We start from the raw sequence: 27,140 nt of genomic DNA, 5'->3' as shown, positions 1-27,140 counted from the left end.
AAGAGAAGCTATTTCCTCCAGTGGGGGAATCCAGAAGAAGGAGGCACAATCTTTAAATTATCACCAGGCCAATCAGGAAACACCAGGCCAATCAGGAAACACACTTTCACACCAGGTTTGCTGAAAATGTAGAATTTCTTTCAACCTATAAGGCTGCGGACAATCAATAAATTTAAAATTTCAAGGCAAGTGACTTGAGAGTAGTTGTGGGACACATTGATTTCAGTGTCAAGGCAAAGTGATTAAAAGAAAACAATACCTAAGAAATTTCATGTGAACCATCGCTGACAACTCTACAAAAGTTATGCTGAGTGTTTACAATGTTCTGGTCAGGTCACATTTGGAATACCATGTTCAGTTTTTGTTACAGAAAATAGATGTTCTTGGATTAGAAAGGATACAGAACATTTGATTCTTTGGGGCAGCCTTATCAATATTAAATAGTCTAGTGAAGGTAAGCCCAGCTTCTTAGTTTGAGATTTGGTATGAGAGTAGGACCCAGAAACAAATTGAAGTGAGTGAAAAGTAAACTTGGAAGATATCAGAAATAATGAGATTCTTTGAATGTTGAAAAGGAATTCAACCACGGCAAAAATATTGGGGTTGCTTAATATGCAGTTAGCTCGTATGATGGGAGCGGTAATGTACTAGAAGGAAAAGGTTTGATATGGCAAATACACTTTCCACATTCTTGATTTTTCTTAAATTTATCCATAATCTGCTTCGGTTTTTAATCATTGTCTCAGACATGCTTTGTGTGGATAAGTACATTTTTTGATAAGACACTTTACAACCTTCTGGACTCAACATTGAGTTCAACAGTATCACATCCTAACCTTGCCCACCTCCATCCTTTTTTTGTTTTTCTTGTTTTTGGCAGGTGTTGGTGATGATTCTGCTTTGTCATTTAACATCTCTTTCTTTACTCTTGTGGGCAGCACAGTAGCACAATGGGTAGCAATGTTGCTTCACAGCTCCAGGGAACCAGGTTCGATTCCCAGCTTGGGTCACTGTCTGTGTGGAGTCTGCACGTTCTCCCTGTGTCTGTGCGAGTTTCTTCCGGGCGCTCTGGTTTCCTCCCACAGTCCCGAAAGATGTGCTGTTAGGTAATTTGGACATTCTGAATTCTCCGTCTGTGTCCCCGAACAGGCACCAGAATGTGGCGACTAGGGGCTTTTCACAATACCTTCATTGCAGTGTTAATGTAAGCCTACTAGTGACAATAAAGATTACTTTTCTTTCATTTCTTCACTTATCCTGTTTTCATTTCCTTTGGCCTGGCACATCATCCCTTTTGTCCTTTAATCTCACTTGGACTTCGGGTTGCGGCGATGCTGAGCTGCGCGATTCGGCAGCTCCCGCGAAAATGGACTTTCGGGCCTGATAACGGAGCCCCAACGGCATTTTTTAAAAAATCAACCCGTGGGGAAGGAAGAAGAAAGGTCCCCTACCAACCTGCATGGATTGGACCCGCAGCGAAACGGCAAAAAAAGCGGCCCTGGAGCAGGGAGAGAAGAAGGAAAAACAAAACAAAATGGCGGCGCCAACAGACAAAGAGATGCAGGAGTTCATCAAGCGCTGCTTTGAGGAGATGCGCAAGGAGATGGTGGCGCCTATGCTGGCGATAATTGAAGGGCTTGGAGCAACCCAGAAAGCCCAAGAGGTGAAGATCCAGGAGATCCAGGAAAAAGTGAACGCGAACGACGATGAGCTCGTGGGCCTGGCGGAGAGAGTGGAGCGGCACGAGGCGCTGCACAAGACGTGGGCGGGGAGATTCGAAGACCTGGAGAATAGGTCGAGGAGAAACAACTTGAGGATCCTGGGACTCCCAGAAGGAGTGGAGGGGGCCGATGCCGCGGCATATGCGGGCACAATGATCGGGACGCTGATGGGTGTGGAGGCCCCCCCCGGGATTGCTGGAGCTAGATGGGGCGCACCGAGTGCTTGCGAGGAAGCCCAAGGCAAATGAGCCGCCAAGGGCGATGGTGGTGAGATTTCTCCGGCTGGGGGACTGGAGAGTGAGGGAGGCGCGGACAAGGGACTGGCCCAGAAAAGGAGATGGCTAGTCGGCAGGGGGGGGGAAGAGGACGCAAAAAAATAGAGGGGTGGCAATTCTGGTGGGAAAGCATGTGCCATTTGAGGCCAAGACTATCGTAGTGGATAATGGAGGGAGATATGTGATGGTGAGTGGTAGGCTGCAAGGGACGTGGGTGGTGTTGGTAAATGTATACGCCCCGAACTGGGATAATGCTGGATTTATGAAGCGCATGTTGGGGCGCATTCCGGACCTGGAGGCAGGAGGACTGATAATGGGAGGGGACTTTAATACAGTGCTGGACCCAGCACTGGACCGCTCCAGATCAAGGACGGGCAGGAGGCCGGCGGCGGCCAAGGTGCTCAGGGGTTTTATGGATCAGATGGGGGGAGTGGACCCATGGAGGTTTGCAAGACCGCAGGCCAGGGAATTTTCTTTTTTCTCCCACGTACATAAGGTTTACTCCCGGATAGATTTCTTTGTTCTGGGTAGGGTGCTTATTCCGAGAGTGGAGGGGACGGAGTATTCGGCCATAGCCGTTTCGGACCATGCCCCGCACTGGGTGGGAATGGGGCTGGGAGAGGAGAGGAGAGGGACCAACGCCCGCTGTGGCGGTTGGACGTGGGACTGCTGGCTGATGAGGTGGTGTGTGGGAAGGTGAGGGGGTGCATTGAAAGGTACTTGGAGGCCAACGACAACGGGGAGGTGCGAGTGGGGGTGGTATGGGAGGCGTTGAAGGCGGTGGTCAGGCGAGAACTGATCTCCATTAGGGATCATAGGGAGAAGACAGAGGGCATGGAAAGGGAGAGGTTAGTGGGCGAGATCTTGCAAGTGGACAGGAGATACGCAGAGGCCCCGGAGGATAGAGTACTTAGGGAACGGCGACGGCTCCAGACGGAGTTTGACCTACTGACCACGGGCAAGGCGGAGGCACAATGGAGGAAGGCGCAAGGGGCGACCTATGAGTACGGGGAAAAGGCTAGCCGGATGCTGGTGCACCAGCTCCGTAAGAGGGCGGCAGTGAGGGAAATAGGGGGAATCAAAGATGGAAGGGGAGCCACGGTTCGAAGTGCCACGAAAATAAATAAGGTATTCAAGGCCTTCTATGAAGAGCTGTACAGGTCCCAGCCCCATGGGGGGAAGGTGGGATGAGGCGATTTCTGGACCAGCTGGGGTTTCTGACGGTGGAGGAGCAGGAGGCGGTTGGTTTGTGAGCACCAATTGGGTTGGAGGAGTTGAGCAAGGGTTTGGGGAGCATGCAGGCAGGGAAGGCCCCAGGGCCGGACGGGTTCCCGGTGGAGTTCTATAGAAAATATGTGGACCTGCTGGCCCCGCTGCTAGTGAGGACCTTTCACGAGGCAAGAGAGGAGGGAACTCTGCCCCAGACAATGTCGGAGGCGACAATCTCCTTGATTCTTAAGCGAGACAAGGATCCACTGCAATGTGGATCATACAGGCCGATATCGCTCCTCAATATGGACGCTAAGTTATTGGCAAAAGTGCTGGCCACGAGGATTGAGGACTGTGTCCTGGGGGTGATTCATGAGGACCAGACGGGATTTGTAAAGGGCAGGCAGTTAAATACCAATGTGCGGCGGCTCTTGAACGTGATAATGATGACATCGGAGGAGGGAGAGGCGGAGATAGTGGCAGCTATGGACGCGGAAAAAGCCTTTGACCGAGTACAGTGGGAGTACCTCTGGGAGTTTTTGCGCAGGTTTGGGTTCGGGGGAGGGTTTATTAGATGGGCTAAGCTCCTTTATAGCGCCCCGGTGGCGAGTGTAGTGACGAATCGGCGGAGGTCGGAGTACTTTCGGTTTTACCGAGGGACGAGGCAGGGGTGCCCCCTGTCCCCCCTGTTGTTTGCACTGGCAATCGAACCCTTGGCCATATCACTTAGGGAGTCCAAGAAATGGAGGGGGATAGTCCGTGGGGGAGAGGAGCATCGGGTATCGCTATACGCGGATGACCTGCTGCTATACGTGGCGGACCCAATAGAGGGGATGGTGGAGGTCATGCAGACTCTGAAGGAGTTTGGGGAGTTCTCGGGCTACAAGCTTAATGTAGGGAAGAGTGAGCTTTTTGTGTTACAGGCAGGGGACCAAGAAAGAGGGATAGGGGACCTACCGCTGAGGAGGGCGGAGAGGAGTTTTCGGTATCTGGGGATACAGGTGGCCAGAAGTTGGGGGGCCCTACATAAATTGAATTTGACGAGGTTGGTGGAACAAATGGAGGAGGATTTTAAAAGATGGGACATGCTCCCGCTCTCGCTGGCGGGTAGGGTGCAGTCGGTCAAAATGGTGGTCCTCCCGAGGTTTTGTTCGTGTTTCAGTGCCTCCCCATCGTGATCACCAAGGGCTTTTTCAAGAAAGTAGGTAGGAGTATTATGGGGTATGTGTGGGCAATTAAGACACCGAGGGTTAGAAGAGGGTTCTTGGAACGCAACAGGGACCGAGGAGGGAACCTAGAGAGTTGCTACTGGGCAGCAAACGTGGCGATGATCCACAAGTGGGTCATGGAGGGAGAGGGGGCGGCATGGAAGAGGATGGAGATGGTGTCCTGTAAAGGAACGAGCCTGGGGGGCGTTGGTAACGGCACCGCTGCCGCTCTCGCCGACAAAACACACCACAAGCCCGGTGGTGGCGGCAACGCTAAGGATCTGGGGCCAGTGGAGAAGGCACAGGGGTGCAATGGGAGCATCGGTGTGGTCCCCGATTAGGGGTAACCACCGGTTTGTCCCGGTGAAGATGGACGGGGGGTTCCAAGGCTTGCATCGGGCGGGGATTAGAAGAATGGGGGACCTGTTCATTGACGGGACATTTACGAGCCTAGGGGCACTGGAGGAGAAACTTGAGTTACCCCCGGGAAACGCATTGAGATATATGCAGGTGAGGGCTTTTGTGAGGCAACAGGGGGGGTGGGGGGGGGGGCGAGAGAGTGGGGGGGGGCGAGAGAGTGGGGGGGGGGCGAGAGAGTGGGGGGGGGGGCGAGAGAGTGGGGGGGGGCGAGAGAGTGGGGGGGGGCGAGAGGGAGGGGAGGCAAGAGGGGGGAGGGAGGGCGAGGAAGGGGGGGGGAGAGAGAGAGGGCGAGGAGAGAGGGGGGGGAGAGAGAGAGAGGGGGGGGAGAGAGAGAGAGAGGGGGGGGGAGAGAGAGAGAGGGGGGGGAGAGAGAGAGAGAGGGGGGGGAGAGAGAGAGAGGGGGGGGGGAGAGAGAGAGAGAGGGGGTGGGAGAGAGAGAGAGAGAGGGGGGGAGAGAGAGAGAGAGAGGGGGGGAGAGAGAGAGAGAGAGGGGGGGGAGAGAGAGAGGGGGGGAGAGAGAGGGGGGGGGATTGTTTGTAAGGGGAAAAAATTGTGTTGTTAAAAAAATAATCTCACTTGCCTTCCACTCTATCACTGGCCTTCCCTTTTGTCCTTTTTCCACTTTCCTGGCTCTGAACTTGCCTAACACCTGTTTATCGCTAAAGTTTTCCATTTCTGACAAAAGATCCCAGACCTGAAACTTAATTCTGTTCGTCAAACCTGCTAATTCCATCAGTTTGTGTTTATTTCAGATTTTCAGCATCTGCAGTATTTTGCTTCTGTATAATATATATGCCTATTTTCAAGACCAAAGTTAATAGGTTTTTTGTAGGTACAACGGCATTGAGATGCACAAGGGTTACAGATCAAATGTGGATGATAAAATTGAAGTACAGTTCAGTCGTGGCCTATCGAATGGTGGAACAAACTTGAACAGCTGAATAGCTTATTTCTCAGTAGATATGCACTGTTGCCCACTAAGTGCGTACGCAAATGCATTCATACAACTCTATTAAAATCAGTTGCCAAGCAACATGTCATAACTACACCTTAAGTTAATATCTTATTGTATGACTTTGCAACTCTCTCTCTCCTCTCTCTCTCTCTCTCTCTTCTTTCCCCCCCCCCCCCCCCCAAAAGGTAAAAGCCGTCTGGATGATGAGAGTGATACTGATGGTGAACCCAACCAGTATGACCTGAATTACAGTTTTATTGATGATGAAGAGGATGATTTGGACCCAACTGATGAAGATTCTGATTGGGAGCCAAGTTCAGAGAGCAATGAAGATATTGATACACTTAGAAAAGAAGCCAATAGATTTGTAAAGAATAAAAAATGAGCCTGGTCCTTGCATCTTTTTATCTTTTTAACTTTTGAGAACCAATTGATTCCATTTTTCTTGTTGCAATGTAAAGGGCACTTGTTGCCTGGAGTTTCTTTTACAGTTAAGTATCACACTGTGTCTTCTTAATTTGATCCTAGATATGAATACAAATAATCTCCTTTCAATTTGAAATAATTGTTAGTTCACTGAATGAGACCTGGAAATATATTTGCGCATGTTTCACGTCATCTGAAGGCTTCTGTGGGCAGGAAGAGTATGACGTTTTCAACACTTGCTTTTTGCTAGTAAAACATGAACATTTCAGTATATTATTTTCCCTCATGCTAGAGAAAACAAAGGGCATATTTCTGAGCCAGCTACTTTGCGGTTTTCTCAGTAGCAGGTTAGGTGTTGCAGTACAAGAGTCCTCGGGTTTTGGAAATTTGTTAGTGCAAAGTTTGACTTTTGTGTTAAATTTAAAGAGGACCACAATATCACAGTAAGAAAAGAGCAAAAAGAAAATAGCACTGGAGTTTTACTGTGCAGTTAATGTCTTCATTTCTGTTGACTGATTCAGGCATGCCCACCAGATTTAAACTAAACTGTGTGCAGTCATTTTTTAAACATCTCTGTTTTGGAATGGAGAAGGAAGGGAGCTCTACAGCACTAATGGTGCTTTTGAATGCCGGATGGCTACCACTGTTCTGACAGATATTTCCTCCTTCCAGACATAAGCAAAAGAAAATCTTACAAGATAAAATATCTGTGTCAACTGATTAAAAATGCCAAATTTCTGATTTGCAGATGATGAACATCTGAATTAGGAGCAGTGATAGGCCACTTGGTCCCACAAGCCTGTTGTGATGGTGCTGGAATCCTGGGAATTTGAAAGTGATGCAGCCTAATTTGGAAGAATTGCTTCAAGTAGAAACCATGCCCTAATAAGCTGAAGGGTCTGATGTAAATTCTGATCTTGGCAGCCATCCTTTCTCGATGGCTGGTCTGGGTCTGAGCCATCCAACCACCAAGGGAACTCCACAACGAACCTATATGGGCTCTCTACCCATCTGCAATTAGGAACAAAAGGTCCTTGGCCCACCCCCAACAACCAAGTTCATATATGTCGCCAGCAGACCATACTCCTATATCAGAAGTACTACTGAAGTCCATCGGGCTGTTGCTGGTGATAATGCTATAGATTAATAGGGCCATAAAACTTATTGAAAGGTAAATGAAATACTTAATGTCAGTTGGAATTGGCTGCCAGATAGTTGCTATTAATACTGAGTTTCACATGGCAGTGGATGTAAGCATGTAACATGTTCCTGAATTAAACCTCATTTCTATGGATAGTGAATACGCCAGTAAAATATTACTTCAGTAGTCCATTTCTGCCGTTCCTCAGTAATTTGCCCCTTCCTGTCACCTGATGCAACCATCCACTTTGTCCACATGGCAAATGTCCGTGGTTATGACAGCAGTGGTAACAGGAAACTTGCCCTGGTGGTGTACCCCACCACTTAATGGCACTCCATCATTCAGATATCCGGTGCAATATGCAGTCTCAAAAATGTCGATTTTAAGTGGGATCCTCTGTACTATGCACTGCTTGTAGATATACCAAAAAAGGATTAAAATATTTTTACCTTGTAGATTGAATGTATATTTGAAATAATTCTTCACTTTTATAATGCAGAAGCTTGTTTATATAAAATAGCTTGGAAAATAATTGGTGTACAGATCTGGCAATATTATACACAGATTGTCTTGTTGATTTTAGTTGTAATGGTTTACTTTATATATTAAATTGGTATATGGCACTTTGTGTTTCATTAGAAACTAATTATAAGTATCTGTTATGTAGCGAAAAGAGATATGTTGTCAAAGCTTTTTGTCTTGTACTCGTTAGGATATTGTCTACTGCAAGTCCACTTTCAAAGGTCCATATACGCATTGGGATTTCTACAGTTCCAAGTGCTACAAAATCGGCCTTATCGGTTACCTTGTAAATGGGGCCTGAGTGATTTGCGCATCATGCAAGCTTGATGCTCAATTAAGGCATAATCAAAGCTATCCTGCGGGCTAATGGCTACGCTGATTGTATAATTACTCTGTATATTGTGCAAACTAGCGAGTGGCCTAAGGCTGCCACTTTTGGTCCTGAAAAGTGTCCAGTCTATCTCAGATTTTCCCTGGAGGGCAAGGTGTTTCAAAAATTTGAGTAACAGGTGAAGCTAGCCATTTCATGCTGCCACTATGTAGCAGCAATATGTATGGTATTTTCCACTAATAGGACAGCTATCAAGCAGCAAAGACATTCTGCCTGTCACACAAATGAGTAATGTGGCATATGAATTTCAATGTTGTTGCGATACCAGGTATAGGCCACAGCATCCCTTTGCCTGTTCGCAACAGGCAAAGTACTGATGTACCCAACCAGCCCATGCTTGCAAAGCGCTTAGTGCCAAACATCAGATGTAATTCCACGATTGGACAACACTTGTTAAACAACCTGATTGTGCTATGAATTACACTGACTGCCAATTTAAGATTATCAGGCAGGCTTGCAGTGTTGCTCACTTACCTTGAAGAAAGAAAGAGCGCACTGAGCCTTTTTCAACTAAACAGAAACTTGGGGGACAGCCATTTTCAGAATTGACCAGCCTGGTTTGAATTTAAACAAACGTTTGGCCAATAACTTCACCATGGCATTACCTCTACCAATCAGAGTCCACTTGCTAACAGATCAGCACACTCCTCTCATGCAGTATAAATTGTTGCTCCCTTTGAAATTTGGTATTCTTAAGAGTCAGTCCTGATTAGTGCAGACCAAAAAAGCTTCAACAGCCAAGTCTTTTTTTTTTCAGCAATACTCCAGTTCTGCTCTACCAAGTGACTGTACCTATTATGCCCGTAGTTTTTTGTTTTATGATAAAGGTTGCTGTTTTGTGTGACATGGAAGCCACTGGAACCATCCGATCCCTACAAGTCATTCAAAATGTGTTCTGAATTTCTTTTTGTTCACTATTTTTCTTAACTGAAATGAATCCAAAAATAAGAGTGAAAATATTTTGTTAAAACTGCAGTTGCATTCAGGACTGTAACAACGCAATTATTTTAATCAATTTTTGTGTCTTTTAAAGATTGTAGTTGAAAGCCTCAAGCTGAAAGTCTCTTGCTGAAGTCGGAATTTGGAATTAATCTTTTTGCCCAGAGCATAATTTTAGCATGTGAAATTTCCCATCTTATATCAGTTCTTTACATTCAACTATGCTGCCTATTCTCCCTCAGTTTTATCGCACTTTCTATTTAGAAACTTTTCCAAATATTAAAAAATTTACAAATTATGAAAAATGAATTGAAGTAGAATTTGTAATGTTTTGTTTTAAGAGAAAACCGATAGCATATGTTTGTGTTGTTGCTCTTTTTAACCTTAGTCTATTTGCTCTGATTACGTCACCTTTGCTCATGAGTCGCCAGGTATCTTTATGATACCGCCATATGGTTCAAGTTCAGGTTATGATTAATAATACAGCACACCGCTTAGTAAGGATTAAAACTGGTCATTTATTATATACAACAAGCAATATTAATACCCTAATACTACTATTTATATAATAAACCTATCACTACTGGCCAATACTTAAACTTAGGAAGAGCCCACCAGGTCAGGGAAACAAATGGCTTGTCCAATCAGATCTGGCCCGCGGTATTCAAAAGGCTGCTACAGGTCGGTGGCTAGGTGTCTACCGGATAGCGATCGCTGAATTCAAACTTACTGTTGCCGGTTGCTGTTCTTGCGAAGGTCTCGAGCAGGCGAAGAGGAGAGAGAGAGAGAGATCTGAACTTGGACCTTCACTTTTATAGGGCCCAGGGGCTTCCCGCCTACCGGGGCGGCCCTTGACCCTGAGTCCCAAGTGATTGGATCTGTCCCCAATCTCTGGGGTCGATATGTCCAATGGTGAGGCGATTCCTCGATCGGGGGGTGGTCGCTCGCCTGTCTTTGTTTTGGCCACTGCAGGCGCCGACAGGTCTGGCCCGGTATTCAATTGCTAATATGTTGCAATTGTTCCCAGGGATAGCCGATTTAACTGTGGATGTCTGAATAGATGGGCTGCAAACAGTCCTGAATGCAACTGCAAATACCTGGGTTGATGGGCTGTTGATAGCCCTGAGTATCGATCTGGGCTAACTTCCCAGAGCCAAATATGCAATACTGTCTGCAGCTGCCTGCTTGTGTCTTCTTAGCTGTTTTTCCCAGCAGTCTTTCGGGTTAGCCATTTTAAACTGGGTTTTGGCCAGATTAATCGGAACGCAGCCATTTTACGTGGCTACAGTGTGAAGCAATGACTTTTGATCATCCCTTTTTTGAGTTACACTCACTTGACATTCAAAACTATTAAACCACGGGGACCATGAGACAGGTGTTAGAACATTAAAAAAATAGGAATAGGTCATGGAGCCCCTTGAGCCTGGTCTGTCATTCAGTAAGATAATGACTGATCTTCTACATCCACTGATTTTGTGTGGATTTAAAGGGCAATTTTGATGAAATATGCAAATTAGAGACCAATTCAGTGACATTTCGGTAAACTGCAAGTCCCAAGAGGGAAGATCAGACATGACAAACACAATGAGCCTGAAGGATGAAATCACTAACTGAACCTAGCATTACAATCTTCAGCCAATTCGATTCACTCCACATGGTAGCAAAAAGCATCTGAAGGCACTGGATATTGCAATGGCTGCTTGCCCTGACAATATTCCAGCAATGTTACTGTACGTCTGTACTTCAAAATTAGACATGTCCCCATCCAAGATGTTCCAGTGCAGATACAGCATTAACATCTACCTGATAATGTGTAAAATTGCTCAGGGATGCCCTGTCCACAAAAAGTAGGAGCAATCCAACCCCACAATTACCATTCCATCAGTCTACTTCCGAACATCAACAAAAGTAATGGAAGAAGTTATTGACAGTGCTATCAAGCAGCATTAACTCAACAATAATCTGCTCACTGGTGCACAGTTTGGCCACTTGGCTCCTGACCATATTGCGAACTTGGTTCAAACATAGAAGAGCAAAATTCAAGAGTTGAAGTGAGAGTGACTGCCCTTGACATTAAGGCAACATTTGAGTGAGTGTGACATCAAGGAGCTGTAGCAAATCTGAAGTCAATGGGAATTGGGAAGAAAATTGTCCATTTTTTGGAGTCATACCTAGCACAAAGGAAGATGTGTAGTTAGTAGTGGTCAATCATTTCAGTTCCTGGACATTACTTCAGGAGTTCCGAAAGGCAGCATCCTTGGCCCAACCATCTTCAGCTGCTTGATCAATAACTTTCCCTTCATCATAAGGTCAGAAGTGTGGATGCTGGGGCAGCACGGTGGCGCAGTGGGTTAGCCCTGCAGCCACATGGCACCGAGGTCCCAGGTTCGACCCTGGCTCTGGGTGTTGCTCTTATTAGCCTTAGTTTTATTAGCTCTAATTCTGTCACCTTTGCTCACGAGTCACCAGGTATCTTTCTGATACCGCCACGTGGTTCAAGCTCCAGTAATGATTAATAATGCAGCACACCGCTTAGTAAGAGTTAAATCAACGATCATTTATTATATACAGCAATAAATACTTATACAATAATCCTACTTCTAGACTACTACCTACTACTAAAGGCCAATACTTAACTTAGGAAATGGTCCACCAGGTCAGGGAAACGAATGGTCTATCGAATTGGGTCTGGCCTGCGGGAATCAAAAGGCTGGTACGAGTCGATAGTCTGGAGCACCTATCTGGTGGTGATCGCTGGAGTAAAACTTACTTGTTTTCCTTGTCGAAGGGTCTTGAAGGTTGCGAGCAGGAAGAGAAGGGTCGATCTGAACTTGGCCCCTATCTTTATAGTTCCCAGGGGCTTCCCGCCTCTCGGGGTGGGCCTTGACCCTGGTTCCAAGTGATTGGACTTGGTCCAATAATGGGGCGATTCCTTGATCGGGGGGTGGTCGTCCACCTTTCTTTGTCTCAGCCACTGCTGGCGCCGAAAAGTCTGGATCGGCTTTATGTTGCTAATGTGTAGCAATTGTTCCCGGGGATGGCTGCTTAGTATGCAGATGGCTGGGTTGTTGTGCTGTTAATGGCTGCAGGTATCGGTCTGGGCCTATTTCCCCAGAGGCAAATGTACTGTTTTACCTGCAGCTGTCCGTTTGAGTCCTGTTGGCTGATTTTCCCATCAGCCTCTTTCGTTCGCCATTTTAGATCGGGGTTTGACCATTTTAATCGGGAATCAGCCATTTTAGATGGCTACATGGGTCACTGGCTGTGTGGAGTTTGCACATTCTCCCAGTGTTTGTGTGGGTTTCGCCCCCACAACACAAAGATGTGCAGGCTAGGTGGATTGGCCACACTAAATTGCCCAAATTGGAAAAAATGAATTGGGTACACTAAATTTAAAAAAAAGAAGTGGGGATGGTTGCAGATAATTGTACAGCATTGAGCATGATTTGTGATTCCACAGATACTGAAAGCAGTTTGTGCCCATAAACAGCAAGATTTGGACAACATTTACACTTATGCCGATAAGTGGAAAGTAACATTTGCACTACACAAGTGCCAGGCAATGACCAACTCCAACAAGGAATATGAGAGCCAATGACATTACCATCACGGAATCCCCACTGTTAACATCCTGACTAGAAACTGAACTGAATCAGACATAAATATTGTGGCTTGTTATGCGCCAGGGTTTATAGAACCCCAAAGTGTATCATGGAGTTCACCTGACCCACAACGTTTAATAGATTGTGGTATGGGGAGCACACGGCCCACTCTACAGGTGTGGCACAGCAGAAATCGAAAAATATTTTTTAAAGCAAAACAATGTTTATTTTATGAACTCAAGTTAACCTTTTTAAAACATACAGTGAACAACTTAGCAACCATCAATTCAAATAAAAGCCCCAAAGAATACAACACTAAGTAATCCTTAATAATTCCCAAACAACATCCAGAAGAAACACCTTTCAATAGAAGCACATGAGGTTTACATTCACTACTGAGAACATTTATAATTCTGAATTCACCAAATGATCATGAGATAGTCTTTTCATGGCAGAGAGATCAACAGTACACCTGCTCTGCCTGGCTTCAGCTCCAACACTGAAAACAAAACTAAAACACACCCTGCAGCAAACAGCCTAAAACAAAAGTTAAAAGCTCACAGACAGCCCAGCTTCACCCACACTCTGACTTCACTGATAAACACCCATTTCTTAAAGGCACATTTCTTAAACACCCATTTCTTAAAGATACTCTCACATGACACCTCCCCCCAAGAAAAAAAATAAACCATCAATTTCAAGATGGTTTCATTTTTCATCTTTTCACTATCCTTTAAGAAATGCACACAGTACATATTCTTTTTCGTTTCATAAAACAACACACTCAAACAGGTATAATAATATAGTCCATTTTTTTTTGTTGGTCTTCCAACTGAAATCCTTCTCAATTGACAGTCTCTGTGAACAAGAAGGTCTCTGCACGATCTGTCCATTTCTCTATGCCTCGGCAGGTCTCTAAAGTCAGATACTGTATTTCAATCTGATCACAGAGTCCCTTGTAATTCTCCAACACAGGAGCATTGGTTCTCACAGCTTTCAGGCTGTCAAATGCCTGTTGAAACTCCGCTGTCCATTGAAATTTTCAACATTCTTCAGCAAGTCAATCAGTGGAGCAATCACGCTACAAAACTTTTGCACAAATGTTCAATCAAATCCACTCATGCCAAGAAATCATATTATTTCCCTTTGTCTTGAGGGTATTGGAAACTCCTCAATAACTGTTGGTTTCACATCCCGTGTGACCATTCAACCCTGTCCGATTGAATGACCAAGGAAAGTGACTTGGGCTTTTCCAAATTCACTTTTGGCTCGGTTTATCACCAAACCCGCCTCCTGAAGACGATTGAATAACTCCATCAGATGCTTTAAATGTTCTTTCCATGTCTGGCTGAAAATTACCAGATCGTCGGTGTATACCGCACAATTGGGTAATCCTGAAATAACTTTGTTAGTTAACCGTTGAACTGTGGCTGGGGCGTTTTTCATGCCAAATGACATAACTTTGAATTGGTATATACCACCTGGAGTCACAAAAGCTGAAATCTCCTACACCCTTTCGGATAAAGGTACCTGCCAGTAACCTTTAAGTAAATCCAGTTTGGAAATAAAAGCTGATTGTCCCACTTTCTCATTGCAGTCCTGCAAACGTGGGACAGGATAATAGTCCGTTCTTGTAACAGCAGTAACCTTTCTATAGTCCACACACAACCGTTGGGTACCATCTGGTTTTGGTACCATCACTATGGGTGAGCTCCATTGGCTGCAACACACTTCAATTATGCCATTTTTAAACATACTCTCAATCTCTTTCTTAACCTGTGCCAATTTTAAAGGGTTAAATCTATATGGATGTCGTTTGACTGGAACAGCATTTCCCACATTTACATCATGTATAGCCATTTCAGTACTTCCCAATTTATCTCCACAAATATGCCCATGTGATGTCAATAACTCTTTCAGGTCAGTCCGTCTTTCCTCTGGAAGGTAACTCAACAATTTATCCCAATTTTTAAGAACATCCTCATTTTCCAATTTAATTTGAGGTATGTGAAATTCACAGTCGTCTGAATTTGGTTCGTCACTTTGAGTTAGAATCATTAAAACCTCCTTTTTCTCTCCTTTCCTTTCAAAGTACCTTTTAAGCATATTCACATGACTCACTCGGTGAGTTTTCCTTCTATCTGGTGTTTTTACCACCTAATTCACCTCAATTTCCTTTCAATCTGATAAGGTCCACAAAACCTAGCTCTTAAAGGTTCACCTACAACTGGTAACAACACTAAAACTTTATCTCCGCTGGCAAAACTACGAACTTTGGATTTCTTGTCCGCTATCCGTTTCATCACATTTTGTACAACTTTTAAATGTTGGCTAGCCAATTCATCTGCTCTATTTAATCGTTCCTAACATTTGACACGTAATCCAATAATGTAATTTCCGATTTCTCACTCACCAATCTTTCCTTAATCAATTTAAGTGTTACTCTTACCTCATGATCAAAAATTAGTTCAAAAGGAATAAATTTGGTTGATTCATTATGTGAATCCCTAATTGCAAACAGTACGAATGGAATTCGTTTATCCCAATCCTCTGGATAATCTTGACAATAAGCCCTCAACATCGTCTTTAATGTCTGATGCCACCTTTCGAATGCTCCCTGCGATTCTGGATGGTACGCAGTTGATTTAAATTGTTTTATTCCGAAACTTCTTTGAATAACCTTGAGGTAAAATTTGAGACTTGATCCGATTGTATTTCTCTGGGTAGTCCATATCAAGTAAAGAATTGAAATAATCCCTCCAAAATCGTTTTAGCTGTAATATTATACTGGAATGGCCTCTGGAAACCTAGTAGTCACATCCATTATAGTCAAAAGATATTGATTCCCACTTTTCGTTTTAGGAAGCGGTCCTACGCAATCAATTAGGACTTTGCAAAAGATTCCTCGAATACTGGAATGGGTATTAAGGGCACTGGTTTTATCACTGCTTGAGGTTTCCCTATCACTTGACATGTGTGACATGATTGACAAAATTTAACTTCATCTTTATGTAGTCCAGGTCAATAAAAATGTTTCTGGATTTTAGCTTGACTTTTCCTTATTCCCAAATGACCTCCAACTGGTACCTCATGTGCAACTCGCAACACATCCTTTCTATACCCTACCGACAATACTACTTGATGAACTTCTGCCCACTATTCATCCGCTTGCATAGATAAAGGTCTCCATTTTCTCATCAGGACATCCTGGCCTTGTTCTTTTTCAACCATCTGATCAAAAATCATTTCTGATAATTGCACTTCAACTTCATCTTCACTCTTGATTTCTCCTCTTGTCTTAACCTGTGACTTTGCTACCTTGTTACTTAACAATCCGGAAAAGTCCCAGGATATTCGTCCTTCAACACTTCAGTTGTCTGATTTTCCACTGGCTTATCAACCACAGTCGGCATCATTCCCACTTGTGATCCAGCTATATCATTACCCAAGATAAACTGTATTCCTCGACAAGATAGTTTTACTCCTACTACCACTTCACCACTCTTCACTGGACTTTCCAACCTTACCTTACATAATGGAACACTACTCCTCTCACCCTGAATTCCACATATTACTACGTTTTCTGGTAACGTTCTTCCCAAACTACATAACTCCCCATCTCTTACCATTAAAAATTGACTAGCTCCCATATCTCTTAAAATTGTGACTTCTTTACCTGCTCCTCCTGATACACATGAGTAAACTTTACCCACACAAGTAAATTCTTTAAAGAGATCTGGCACCTTCTTATCAATCACCTCTTGATCAAGCTGTACAATCTTTTGCACCTCCTTCACTTCACTTTACCACATTAACAAACCCAATTGTCTTATCCTGTTTTACCACATCAGCCTTCCCAGTGCTTTTCTTCAACCACCAACACTGTGACTTTACATTGTTATGGGCGAGGTGTTTTCAGAAGCCCAAAATGTATCATGGAGTTCAACCAACCTCTCCCTTTAATGGATTGTTGCTTTTGAAGCACGCAGCTTGTTTTCCAGGTGTGATATTACAATTATGGACACGTGGGTTTTTAAACACAAAACAATGTTTATTCCATGAACTCCACTTAACCTCTTCAATAAACATTGGGATCTCTTAACGCACCTTACTTCAAAGATAACCCCAAAAATATTACAACACTAAATAATCCATCAGTTATCCCTTTCAACATCCATGAGTCTTAACACCTTTAAACAGAAACATATCAGGTTAAAGGCTTTACTATTATGAGTTTAAATCACCGAAATGATCCAGAGATAGTCTTTCATGGCAGAGATCACAGCAGATCCAGCTCACTGCAAAACCCAGACACACCCAGCTGTTTTCCTCAAAACTGAAACTTCAAAATGGCTGAACTGAGCTCAGCTCCACTCACTCATCTGACATCACTGTTTTCTTAAATGTACATTGCTTAAACATCCACTTCTTAAAGGTACTCTCACATGACACCTCCCCCCAAGAAAAAAAAACCCACCAACTTCAAGATGGTTTCATTTTTCTCCTTTGCACCATCAATTAAGAAATGCACACAGTAAAAACACTTTACCGGTACAAAAAAAACCAACACACGCAAACAGGTATAATAATAAAGTCAATTTTTCCCATTCTTTTTCCTCGAACCGAAATCCTTCCATTCATCACATTCTTGACAAAGCATCGGCTATCACATTTTCCCGTCCTGCCACATGTACTATTTTTAAATGAAATGACTGTAACAATAAACTCCAACGAAACAGCCTTGCATTGTTATTCCGGAATCGCTCCAAAAACGTCAAAGGATTATGATCAGTATATATAATGGTGTCAGACGGATTGCTGGTCACATAAATGTGAAAATGTTGCAAAGCCAGCACCAAACTCAAAGTCTCCTTCTCAATTGTTGAATACTTTTTCTGGTGAGAATTCAATTTCTTTGAAAAATACCCAACAGGCCGCTCTAGCCCTTCATCATCGCCTTGTAGAAGCACCACACCTACGCCCACATCACTCGCATCAACAGCCACTTTGAATAGTTTGGTATAATTTGGAATGACTAACACAGGAGCAGTGGTTAACACAGCCTTCAGGCCGTCAAATGCCTGTTGACACTCCGCTGTCCACTGGAATTTGTTACGCTTCTTGAGCAAGTCCGTCAGTGGAGCGACCACACTGCTAAAATTTGGTACAAATTTCCGGTAAAATCCACTCATAGCAAGAAATCGCATTATTTCCCGTCATGTCGAGGGTATCGGAAACTCCCCAATAACTTTCGTTTTCACATCCCGTGGGACCAATCGACCCTGTCCGATTGTATGGCGAAGGAAAGTTACTTGGGCTTTTCCAAATTCACTTTTGGCTAGGTTTATCACCAAACCCGCCTCCTGAAGTCGATCGAATAACTCCCTCAGATGTTTTAAATGTTCTTTCCATGCCTGGCTGAAAACTACCAGATCGTCGATGTATACCGCACAATTGGGTAATCCTGAAACAACTGTATTAGTTAACCGTTGAAATGATGCTGGAGCCTATTTCATGCCAAATGGTATAACTTTGAACTGGTATATACCATCTGGAGTTACAAAAGCTGAAATTTCCTTCGCCCTTTCAGATAAAGGTACGTGCCAGTAACCTTTCAGTAAATCCAATTTGGAAATAAAAGCGGATTGTCCCACTTTCTCAATGCAATCCTTCAAACGTGGGATAGGATAAGAGTCCGTTCTTGTAACTGCATTCACCTTTCGATAGTCCACACACAACCGTTGGGTACCATCTAGTTTAGGTACCATCACTATGGGTGAGCTCCATTGGCTGCAATCCACTTCAATTATGCCATTTGTAAGCATACTCTCAATCTCTCTGTTAACCTTTGCCAATTTTAAAGGGTTAAGTCTATATGGATGTTGTTTGATCGGAACAGCATTTCCCACATCTACATCATGTATAGCCATTTTAGTACTTCCCAATTTATCTCTACAAACTTGCCCATGTGATATCAATAACTCTTTCAGATCAGTTTGTTTTTCCTCTGGAAGGTAACTTAACAATTCATTCCAATTTTTAAGAACATCCTCATTTTCCAATTTAATTTGAGGTATGTGAAATTCACTGTCATCTGGATTTGGTTTGTCACTTTGAGTGAGAATCATTAAAACCTCCTTTTTCTCTCCTTTCCTTTCAAAGTACCTTTTAAGCATATTCACATGACACACTCGGGGAGTTTTCCTTCTATCTGGTGTTTTTACCACATAATTCACTTTCAATCTGATAAGGTCCACAAAACCTAGCTTTTAAAGGCTCACCTACCACTGGTAACAACACTAAAACTTTACCCCACTGGCAAAACTACGAACTTTGGATTTCTTGTCCGCTACCCGTTTCATCACATTTTGTGCAACTTTCAAATGTCTAGCCAATTCACCTGCTCTATTTAATCGTTCCCTAAAATTTGACACGTAATCCAATAGTGTAATTTCCGATTTCTCACCCACCAATTTTTCCTTAATCAATTTAAGTGGTCCTCTTACTTCATGACCAAAAATTAGTTCAAAAGGACTAAATTTGGTGCATCCCTAAGTGCAAACACTACGAATGGAATTCCTTTATCCCAATCCTCTGGATAATCTTGACAATAAGCCCTCAGCATTGTCTTTAATGTCTGATGCCACCTTTTTAACGCTCCCTGCGATTCTAGATGGTACGCAGTTGATTTAAATTGTTTTATTCCTAAACTATCCATAACTTTTTTGAATACCTTTGAAGTAAAATTTGATCCTTGATCTGATTGAATTTCTGTGGATAGTCCATATCCAGTAAAGAATTTAAGTAACTCCTCCACAATCGTTTTAGCTGTAATATTACGTACTGGAATGGCCTCTGGAAACCTAGTAGACGCATCCATTATAGTCAAAAGATATTGATTCCCACTTTTTGTTTTAGGAAGCGGTCCTACACAATCAATTAGGACCCTCGCAAAAGGTTCCTCAAATGCTGGAATGGGTATTAAGGGCACTGGTTTTATCACTGCTTGAGGTTTTCCTGTCACTTGACATGTGTGACATGATTGACAAAATTTAACTACATCTTTATGTAGTCCAGGCCAATAAAAATGTTTCTGGATTTTAGCTTGACTTTTCCTTATTCTCAAATGACCTCCCACTGGTACCTCATGTGCAACTCGCAACATCTCCTTTCTATACCCTACCGGCAATACTACTTGATGAACTTCTGACCACTTTTCATCCGCCTGCATATGTACAGGTCTCCATTTTCTCATCAAGACATCACTTTTACGGTAATAACACTCTGGTATACTCTCAGATTCCTCTTCTGTATATGCTTTCTGATATATCCGTTTTATGTCTACATCTTTCTGTTGTAACTCCACCAATATTCCTGAACTAAAAATATCTGCCTCATCCGATGCAGATCGGGGGAAAAGAAAATGAGAGAGAAGAAAGAAACAAAGAAAGAATAGACCCAGCATAACAAAAAAAAGGAGATAGAGAGGAAAGGGAAAAAGAGAGAGAGTTTGAACTTCAGATAATGGCTGTGAAACATAACAGTCAGTTAAAATTGGCAGACGTAAACAGAAAGGTACAGTTGGGTGACAGTGATGAGGATAGTGAGAAAGAGCGTCATAGTCGAAGGCTTAGTGTGGATCAATTTAAATATGTCCAAGCATTACCAAGGTTTGATGAGAAGGATGTAGAAGCCTTTTTCATTTCATTTGAGAAGGCAGCTAAACAAATGAAATGGCCAAAGGACATGTGGGTATTACTGATTCAAACAAAGCTGATAGGTAGGGCTAGTGAAGTGTTTGCATCACTACCGGAGGAGGTATGTGGGACGTATGAGGAGGTGAAAAAATCCATCTTAGGTGCATATGAACTAGTGCCTGAAGCCTACAGACAAAGGTTTAGAAATTCAAGGAAAGAACCTGGTCAAACATACATGGAGTTTGAAAGGATCAAACAGAATAATTTTGATAGGTGGATAAGGGCTTTGAAAATAGACCAAACGTATGAAGCTCTCAGAGAAATTATACTTGTGGAGGAGTTTAAAAATTCAATTCCTGATATAGTGAGAACCCATGTGGAAGAACAGAGGGTTAAAACTGCGAGATTAGCAGCATAAATGGCAGATGATTATGAATTAGGTCATAAATCAAAGTTTGGTTTCCAACATCAGTTCCAGCCTGTGAGGGATAGAAACTGGGGACATGAGAAATACTCAAGTGGTAGAGGCAAAGGTGATCTGATGGGAGATAATAAGGAGCGTGTACCTCAGATTAAAAAATAAATCCATGAGAGTAGAAGAGACATGAAAAGTTTCAAATGTTTCCTCTGTAATAAACTAGGCCATGTTGTCATGTGAGAGTACCTTTAAGAAATGGATGTTTAAGCAATGTACCTTTAAGAAAACAGTGATGTCAGAGAGTGGGTGGAGCTGATCTCAGTTCAGCCATTTTGAAGTTTCAGTTTTGAGGATAAGAGCTGGGTGTGAGTCTGTGTTTTACAGTGAGATGGATCTGCTGTGATCTCTGCCATGAAAGACTATCTCTGGATCATTTGGGTGATTTAAACTCATAACAGTAAAGCCTTTAACCTGATGTGTTTCTGTTTAAAGGTATTAAGTCTCATGGATGTTGAAAGGGATAACTGAAGGATTATTTAGTGTTGTAATATTTTCGGGGTTATCTTTGAAGTAAGGGGTGTTAAGAGATCCAATGTTTATTTAAGAGGTTAAGTTGAGTTCATGGAATAAACATTGTTTAGTGTTTAAAAACCCATGTGTCCATAATTGTAATATCACACCTGGAGAACAAGCCGCGTGCTTCAAAAGCAACAATCCATTGAAGGGAGAGGTTGGTTGAACTCCATGATACATTTTGGGGTTCTGAAAATGCCTCGTCCATAACAATTGGGGGCTCGAGGGGGATAAAAGTCTATCTATTAGATTGGCTTTTGTGAACTTAAAGACAGTGAAAGTTTGTTGCTTTTCTGGTGTGGTATTTTAGTTTAAGTGGGGAGAGTGTTGTGAACAATGGCTCTTTCGGAGGCTCAGAGGTTTTTGGGGTTGGACGCGGTAACATGTGATACCTTATGGACAGAGAGTAAAACAGACTGTTAGGTTTGGCGAAAGCATTGCAGTTAACACTGCCTAGCAAAATACGAAAAGATGAGGTACTTAACGCGGTATCTGCGCATTTACGTTTGCCTGTGATACATTCTGACTCATTAGATATGGCAAAGCTCCAGTTGCAGATTAAGCAATTTGAACATGAAAAAGAATTAAAGCAACTTGAACATGAAAAAGAATTAAAGCGGCTTGAATATGCAATGAGAGAAAAAAAAAAAGAGATAGAGATAGAGAGGAAAAAGAAAAGGAGAGAGAAGAAAGAAACAAAGAAAGAGATAGAGAGGAAAGGGAAAAAGAGAGAGAGTTTGAACTTCGGAAAATGACTCTGAAACTTGAAAATTAGTTACAATTGGCAGACGCAAAGGGACACGTACAGTTGGAGGAGATGGATGAGGATAATGAGACAGAGCATCATAGTCGAAGAAGTGGTGACGATCTATTTAAGTATGTCCAAGCATTGCCAAGGTTTGACGAGAAGGAGGTAGAAGCCTTTTTCATTTCATTTGAGAAGGTAGCTAAACAATTGCAATGGCCACAGGACATGTGGGTATTAATGATTCAAACAAAGCTTGTAGGTAGGGCTAGTGAAGTGTTTGCATCACTACCGGAGGAGGTATCTGGAACGTATGAGGAGGTGAAGAAATCCATCTTAAGTGCATATGAGCTAGTGCCTGAAGCTTACAGACAAAGGTTTAGAAATTTAAGGAAAGAATTTGGTCAAACATACATGGAGTTTGAAAGGCTCAAACAGAGTAATTTTGATAGGTGGATAAGAGCTTTGAAAATAGACCAAACGTATGAAGCTCTCAGAGAAATTATACTTTTGGAGGAGTTTAAAAATTCAATTCCTGATGTAGTGAGAACTCATGTGGAAGAACAGAGTGTTAAAACTGCGAGATTAGCAGCAGAAATGGCAGATGATTATAGATCAGTTCATCAATCAAAGATTGGTTTCCGACATCAGTTTCAGCCTGTGAGGGATAGAAACTGGGGACATGAGAAATACTCAAGTGGTAAAGGTAAAGATGATCTGATGGGAGATAATAAAGAGATTAAAAAAGAAATCCAGGAGGGTAGAAAAGAAATGAAAAGCTTCAAATGATTTTACTGTAATAAACTAGGCCGTGTAAAGTCACAGTGTTGGTGGTTGAAGAAAAGCACTGGGAAGGCTGATGTGGTAAAACAGGATAAGACAGTGGGATTTGTTAGAGTGGTAAAGGAAAGCCCAAGGGAAGCGAAGGAGGTGCAAACGATTGTACAGCCTGTTCAAGAAGTAATTGTTAAGAAGGTGCCGGATGTCTTTAAAGAATTTACTTGTGTGGGTAAAGTTTACTCATGTGTATCAGGAGGAGCAGGTAAATAAATCACAATTGTAAGAGATATAGGGGCTGGTCAATCTTTAATGGTAAGAGATGAGGAATTATGTAGTTTGGGAAGAATGTTGCCAGAAAAGGTGGTGATATGTGGAATTCAGGGTGAGAGAAGTAGCGTTCCATTATATAAGGTAAGGTTGGAAAGTCCAGTGAAGAGTGGTGAAGTGGTAGTAGGAGTAATAGAGAAACTACCTTGTCCAGGAATACAGTTTATCTTGGGTAATGATATAGCTGAATCGCAGGTGGGAGTGATGCCTACTGGTGTTGATAAGCCAGTGGAAAATCAGACAACTGAAGTGTTGAAGGACAAATATCCTGGGATTTTCCGGATTGTGTAAACAAGGTCGCAAAGTCACAGGTTAAGACAAGAGGAGAAATCAAAGAGTGAAGATGAAGTTGAAGTGCAATTATCAGAAACGATTTTTGATCAGATGGTTGAAAAAGAACAAGATCCCCCGATCTGCATCTCCCTTTCTCTTTCTTTTTCTCTCATTGCATATTCAAGCTGCTTTCATTCTTTTTCATGTTCAAGTTGCTTCACCTGCAACTGGATCTTTGCCTTTTCTAATGAGTCAGACTGTATCTCAGGCAACTTTAAATGCTTAGCCTCCGCCATAATTACCTCATCTTTTCGCATTTTGTCAGGTAATGTTACCTACAATGTTTTTTCCCAAATCTAACAGTCTGCTTTTAGTCTCTGTCCATAAGGCACTGCGTGTGACCGTCTCCACCCCCGAAAACTTCAGAGCCTCTGAAAGAGCCATTGTCCATAACACACTCCCCACTTAAACCAGAATACCACACCTGAAAAGCAACCACAATATGCTCACCCCTCACTGTCTTTAAGTTCACTAAGCCAATCCAATAGATAAACTTTTATCTCCCTTGAGCCCCCAATTTGTTATGGGCCAGGGTTTAGAGAACCCCGAAGTGTATCATGGAGTTTACCTGACCCACAACTTTTAATAGATTGTGGTATGGGGAGCACACGGCCCACTCTACAGGTGTGGTACAGCAGAAATGGAAAAAGTATTTTTTTAAGCAAAACAATGTTTATTCTATGAACTCAAGTTAACCTTTTTAAAACATACAGTGAACATCTTAGCAACCATCAATTCGAACACAACCCCCAAAGAATTCAACACTAAGTAATCCTTAATAACTTCCCAAACAACACCCAGAAGACAGAAGAAACACCTTTCAATAGAAGCACATGAGGTTTACATTCACTACTGAGAACATTTATAATTCTGAATTCACCAAATGATCAAGAGATAGTCTTTTCATGGCAGGGAGATCAACAGTACACCTGCTCTGTCTGGCTTCAGCTCCGACAGCGAAAACAGCGCGGGAGCAGAGAGAGCTGGGACAGCGAAAACAGCGCCAGAGGAGAGAGCCGGGAGATTTAAAAAGCGTGGGAGGAGAGAGCCGGGACAGTGAAAACAGCGCAGGAGCAGAGAGAGCCGGGACAGCGAAAACAGCGCCGGAGGAGAGAGCCGGGAGATTTAAAAAGCGCGAGAGGAGAGAGCCGGGAGTGCTGGGAGAGGTGAGTGCACTAAAGGTGTGGCAGGAGTGCCTTTAGTCACGGAGTGCTGATTGGAACAGAGTGCATCTGAGTTTAGGTGAGTGACTGAGTTTGGGTGAGTGGCCAGAGAGGGCTGTGTTTTTGTTGGTGTTCGGGTTTATCCTTGAGGTTATATTAAAAAAAATTTAAAAACATTTTTTTAAAAAATTAATTAACTAGTTGAATATGGCTGGACAGGTGATGTGCTGTTGCTGTATGATGATGGAACTGGTGGATCCCATTGAGACCATCAGTGACCACATCTGCAGCAAGTGTTGGCTGCTCGAGGAATTTCGGCTCAGAATTGATGAGCTGGAGACCGAGCTGCACACACTGCGGCACATCAGCAAGGGGGGACATTACCTGGACGCTTTGTTTCAGGAGGCAGTCACACCCGGTAGAATAAGTTCTGTTAATTCGGACAGTGGTCAGGGACAGAGTGGTGTGACTGCAAGAGAGGCAGGTAGGGGGATCTTGAGTTTAGGAGTTGAGCCTCAGCCCTTGACCTTGTCCAACAGGTATGAGGTACTTGCTCCCTGTGTGGATGAGGAAGAGGGCTGTAGGGAGGATGCGTTGACTGACCACTGCACTGTGGTACAGGAAGCCATTCAAGAGGGGGGAGCAAAAAGACAAGTGGTAGTTGTAGGGGATTCTATAATTAGGGGGATTGATGGCATCCTTTGTAAGCCAGATCGAGAGTCTTGCATGGTATGTTGCCTGCCCGGTGCCAGGGTGAGGGACATCTCTGATCGGCTTGAAAGGATTTTGGAGAGGGAGGGGAAGGATCCAGTTGTTGTGGTCCACGTTGGGACTAACAACATAGGTAAGACTAGGAAAGAGGACCTGTTTGGGGATTATCATACACTAGGGACAAAATTAAAGAGCAGGTCCTCCAGGGTTATAATCTCTGGATTACTACCCGAGCCACGTGCCAATTGGCATAGGGTTGAGAAAACTAGAGAAGTTAACACGTGGCTAAAGGAGTGGTGCGGGAAAGAGGGATTCCATTTCATAGGGCATTGGCATCAGTACTGGGGCAGGAGGGACCTGTACCGTTGGGACGGTCTTCACCTGAACCATTCTGGGACCAGTGTTCTAGCGAATAGGATAAATAGGTTGGTCACAAGGACTTTAAACTAGCAAGTTGGGGGGAAGGGAAGTGTAAAGCTATGGACAGTATAATGGTTACTGGAGATCAAGGCAGCAGGTTACGTGACAGGTTATTATGTAGAGATATAGGTTCAAAGACAAGGAAAATTAGGAGAAAGGGTAAGAGGAAAAATAAATTGCGAAAAGTTACTGATCAAGGTGTTAGAATTCATAACAAAGACATAAAAAACAGCATAAGTGTACTTTACCTGAATGCTCATAGTATACGAAATAAGGTAAATGAGTTGATGGCGCAAATCATCGTGAATGACTATGATTTAGTGGCCATTACTGAAACATGGTTAAAAGATGGTCACGACTGGGAGTTAAATATCCAAGGTTATCAGACTATACGAAAGGATAGAATGGATGGTAAGGGCGGTGGTGTAGCTTTGTTGTTTAAGGATGGCATCCGGGCAATAGTAAGGGATGATATTGGTGCTATGGAGGACAAGGTTGAATCAATTTGGGTGGAAATCAGGAATAGTAAGGCGAAAAGGTCACTGATAGGAGTAGTCTATAGGCCACCAAATAGTAACAGGATGGTAGGGCAGGCAATAAGCAAAGAAATAACGGATGCATGTAGAAATGATACAGCGGTTATCATGGGAGATTTTAATCTGCATATCGATTGGTTTAACCAGGTTGGTAAAGGCAGCCTTGAGGAGGAGTTTATAGAATGTGCCCGGTATAATTTCCTGGAACAGTATGTAATGGAACCCACAAGGGAACAAGCGGTCCTAGATCTGGTCCTGTGTAATGAGGCAGGATTGATTAATGATCTCATAGTTCGGGATCCTCTTGGAAGGAGCGACCATAATATGGTGGAATTTAAAATACAGTTGGAGGATGACAAGGTAAAATCAAACACTAGTGTTTTGTGCTTAAACAAAGGCGATTACAATGGGATGAGAGAAAAACTAGTTAAGGTAGACTGGGAGCAAAGACTTCATGGTGAAGCAGTTGAGGAACAGTGGAGAACCTTCCGAGCGACCTTTCACAGTGTTCAGAAAAGGTTCATACCGACAAAAAAGAAAGACGGTAGAAAGGGGAAAAATCGACCGTGGATATCTAAGGAGGTGAGGGAGAGTATCAAATTGAAGGAAAAAACATTCGAAGTGGCAA

General features: G+C 43.2%; 1 protein-coding gene across 2 annotated transcripts in view; it reads left to right on the top strand.

The window, feature by feature from the left end:
- The window catches only part of aplf (aprataxin and PNKP like factor), a 146,352-nt gene that overhangs the window by 84,692 nt on the left and 34,520 nt on the right, over positions 1-27,140 (top strand). Inside the window, exon 11 of one of the 2 annotated variants that reach the window (XM_072506765.1) lies at positions 5,974-7,978. The exons of the other annotated variant lie outside the window; for it this stretch is intronic. Within the exon in view, the coding sequence (XP_072362866.1) occupies positions 5,974-6,173 (200 nt within the window). The 3' untranslated portion in view covers positions 6,174-7,978. Of the gene's footprint in view, positions 1-5,973; positions 7,979-27,140 lie in introns of those variants that run through there. 2 annotated transcript variants of the gene reach the window in all.

The sequence above is a fragment of the Scyliorhinus torazame genome, chromosome 1 (genome assembly GCF_047496885.1).
Source record: "Scyliorhinus torazame isolate Kashiwa2021f chromosome 1, sScyTor2.1, whole genome shotgun sequence".
In the NCBI taxonomy this organism is placed as follows: Eukaryota; Metazoa; Chordata; class Chondrichthyes; order Carcharhiniformes; family Scyliorhinidae; genus Scyliorhinus; species Scyliorhinus torazame.
The sequence above is the reverse complement of the archived record's forward strand: the minus strand, read 5'-3'. Positions and strand labels throughout refer to the sequence as shown.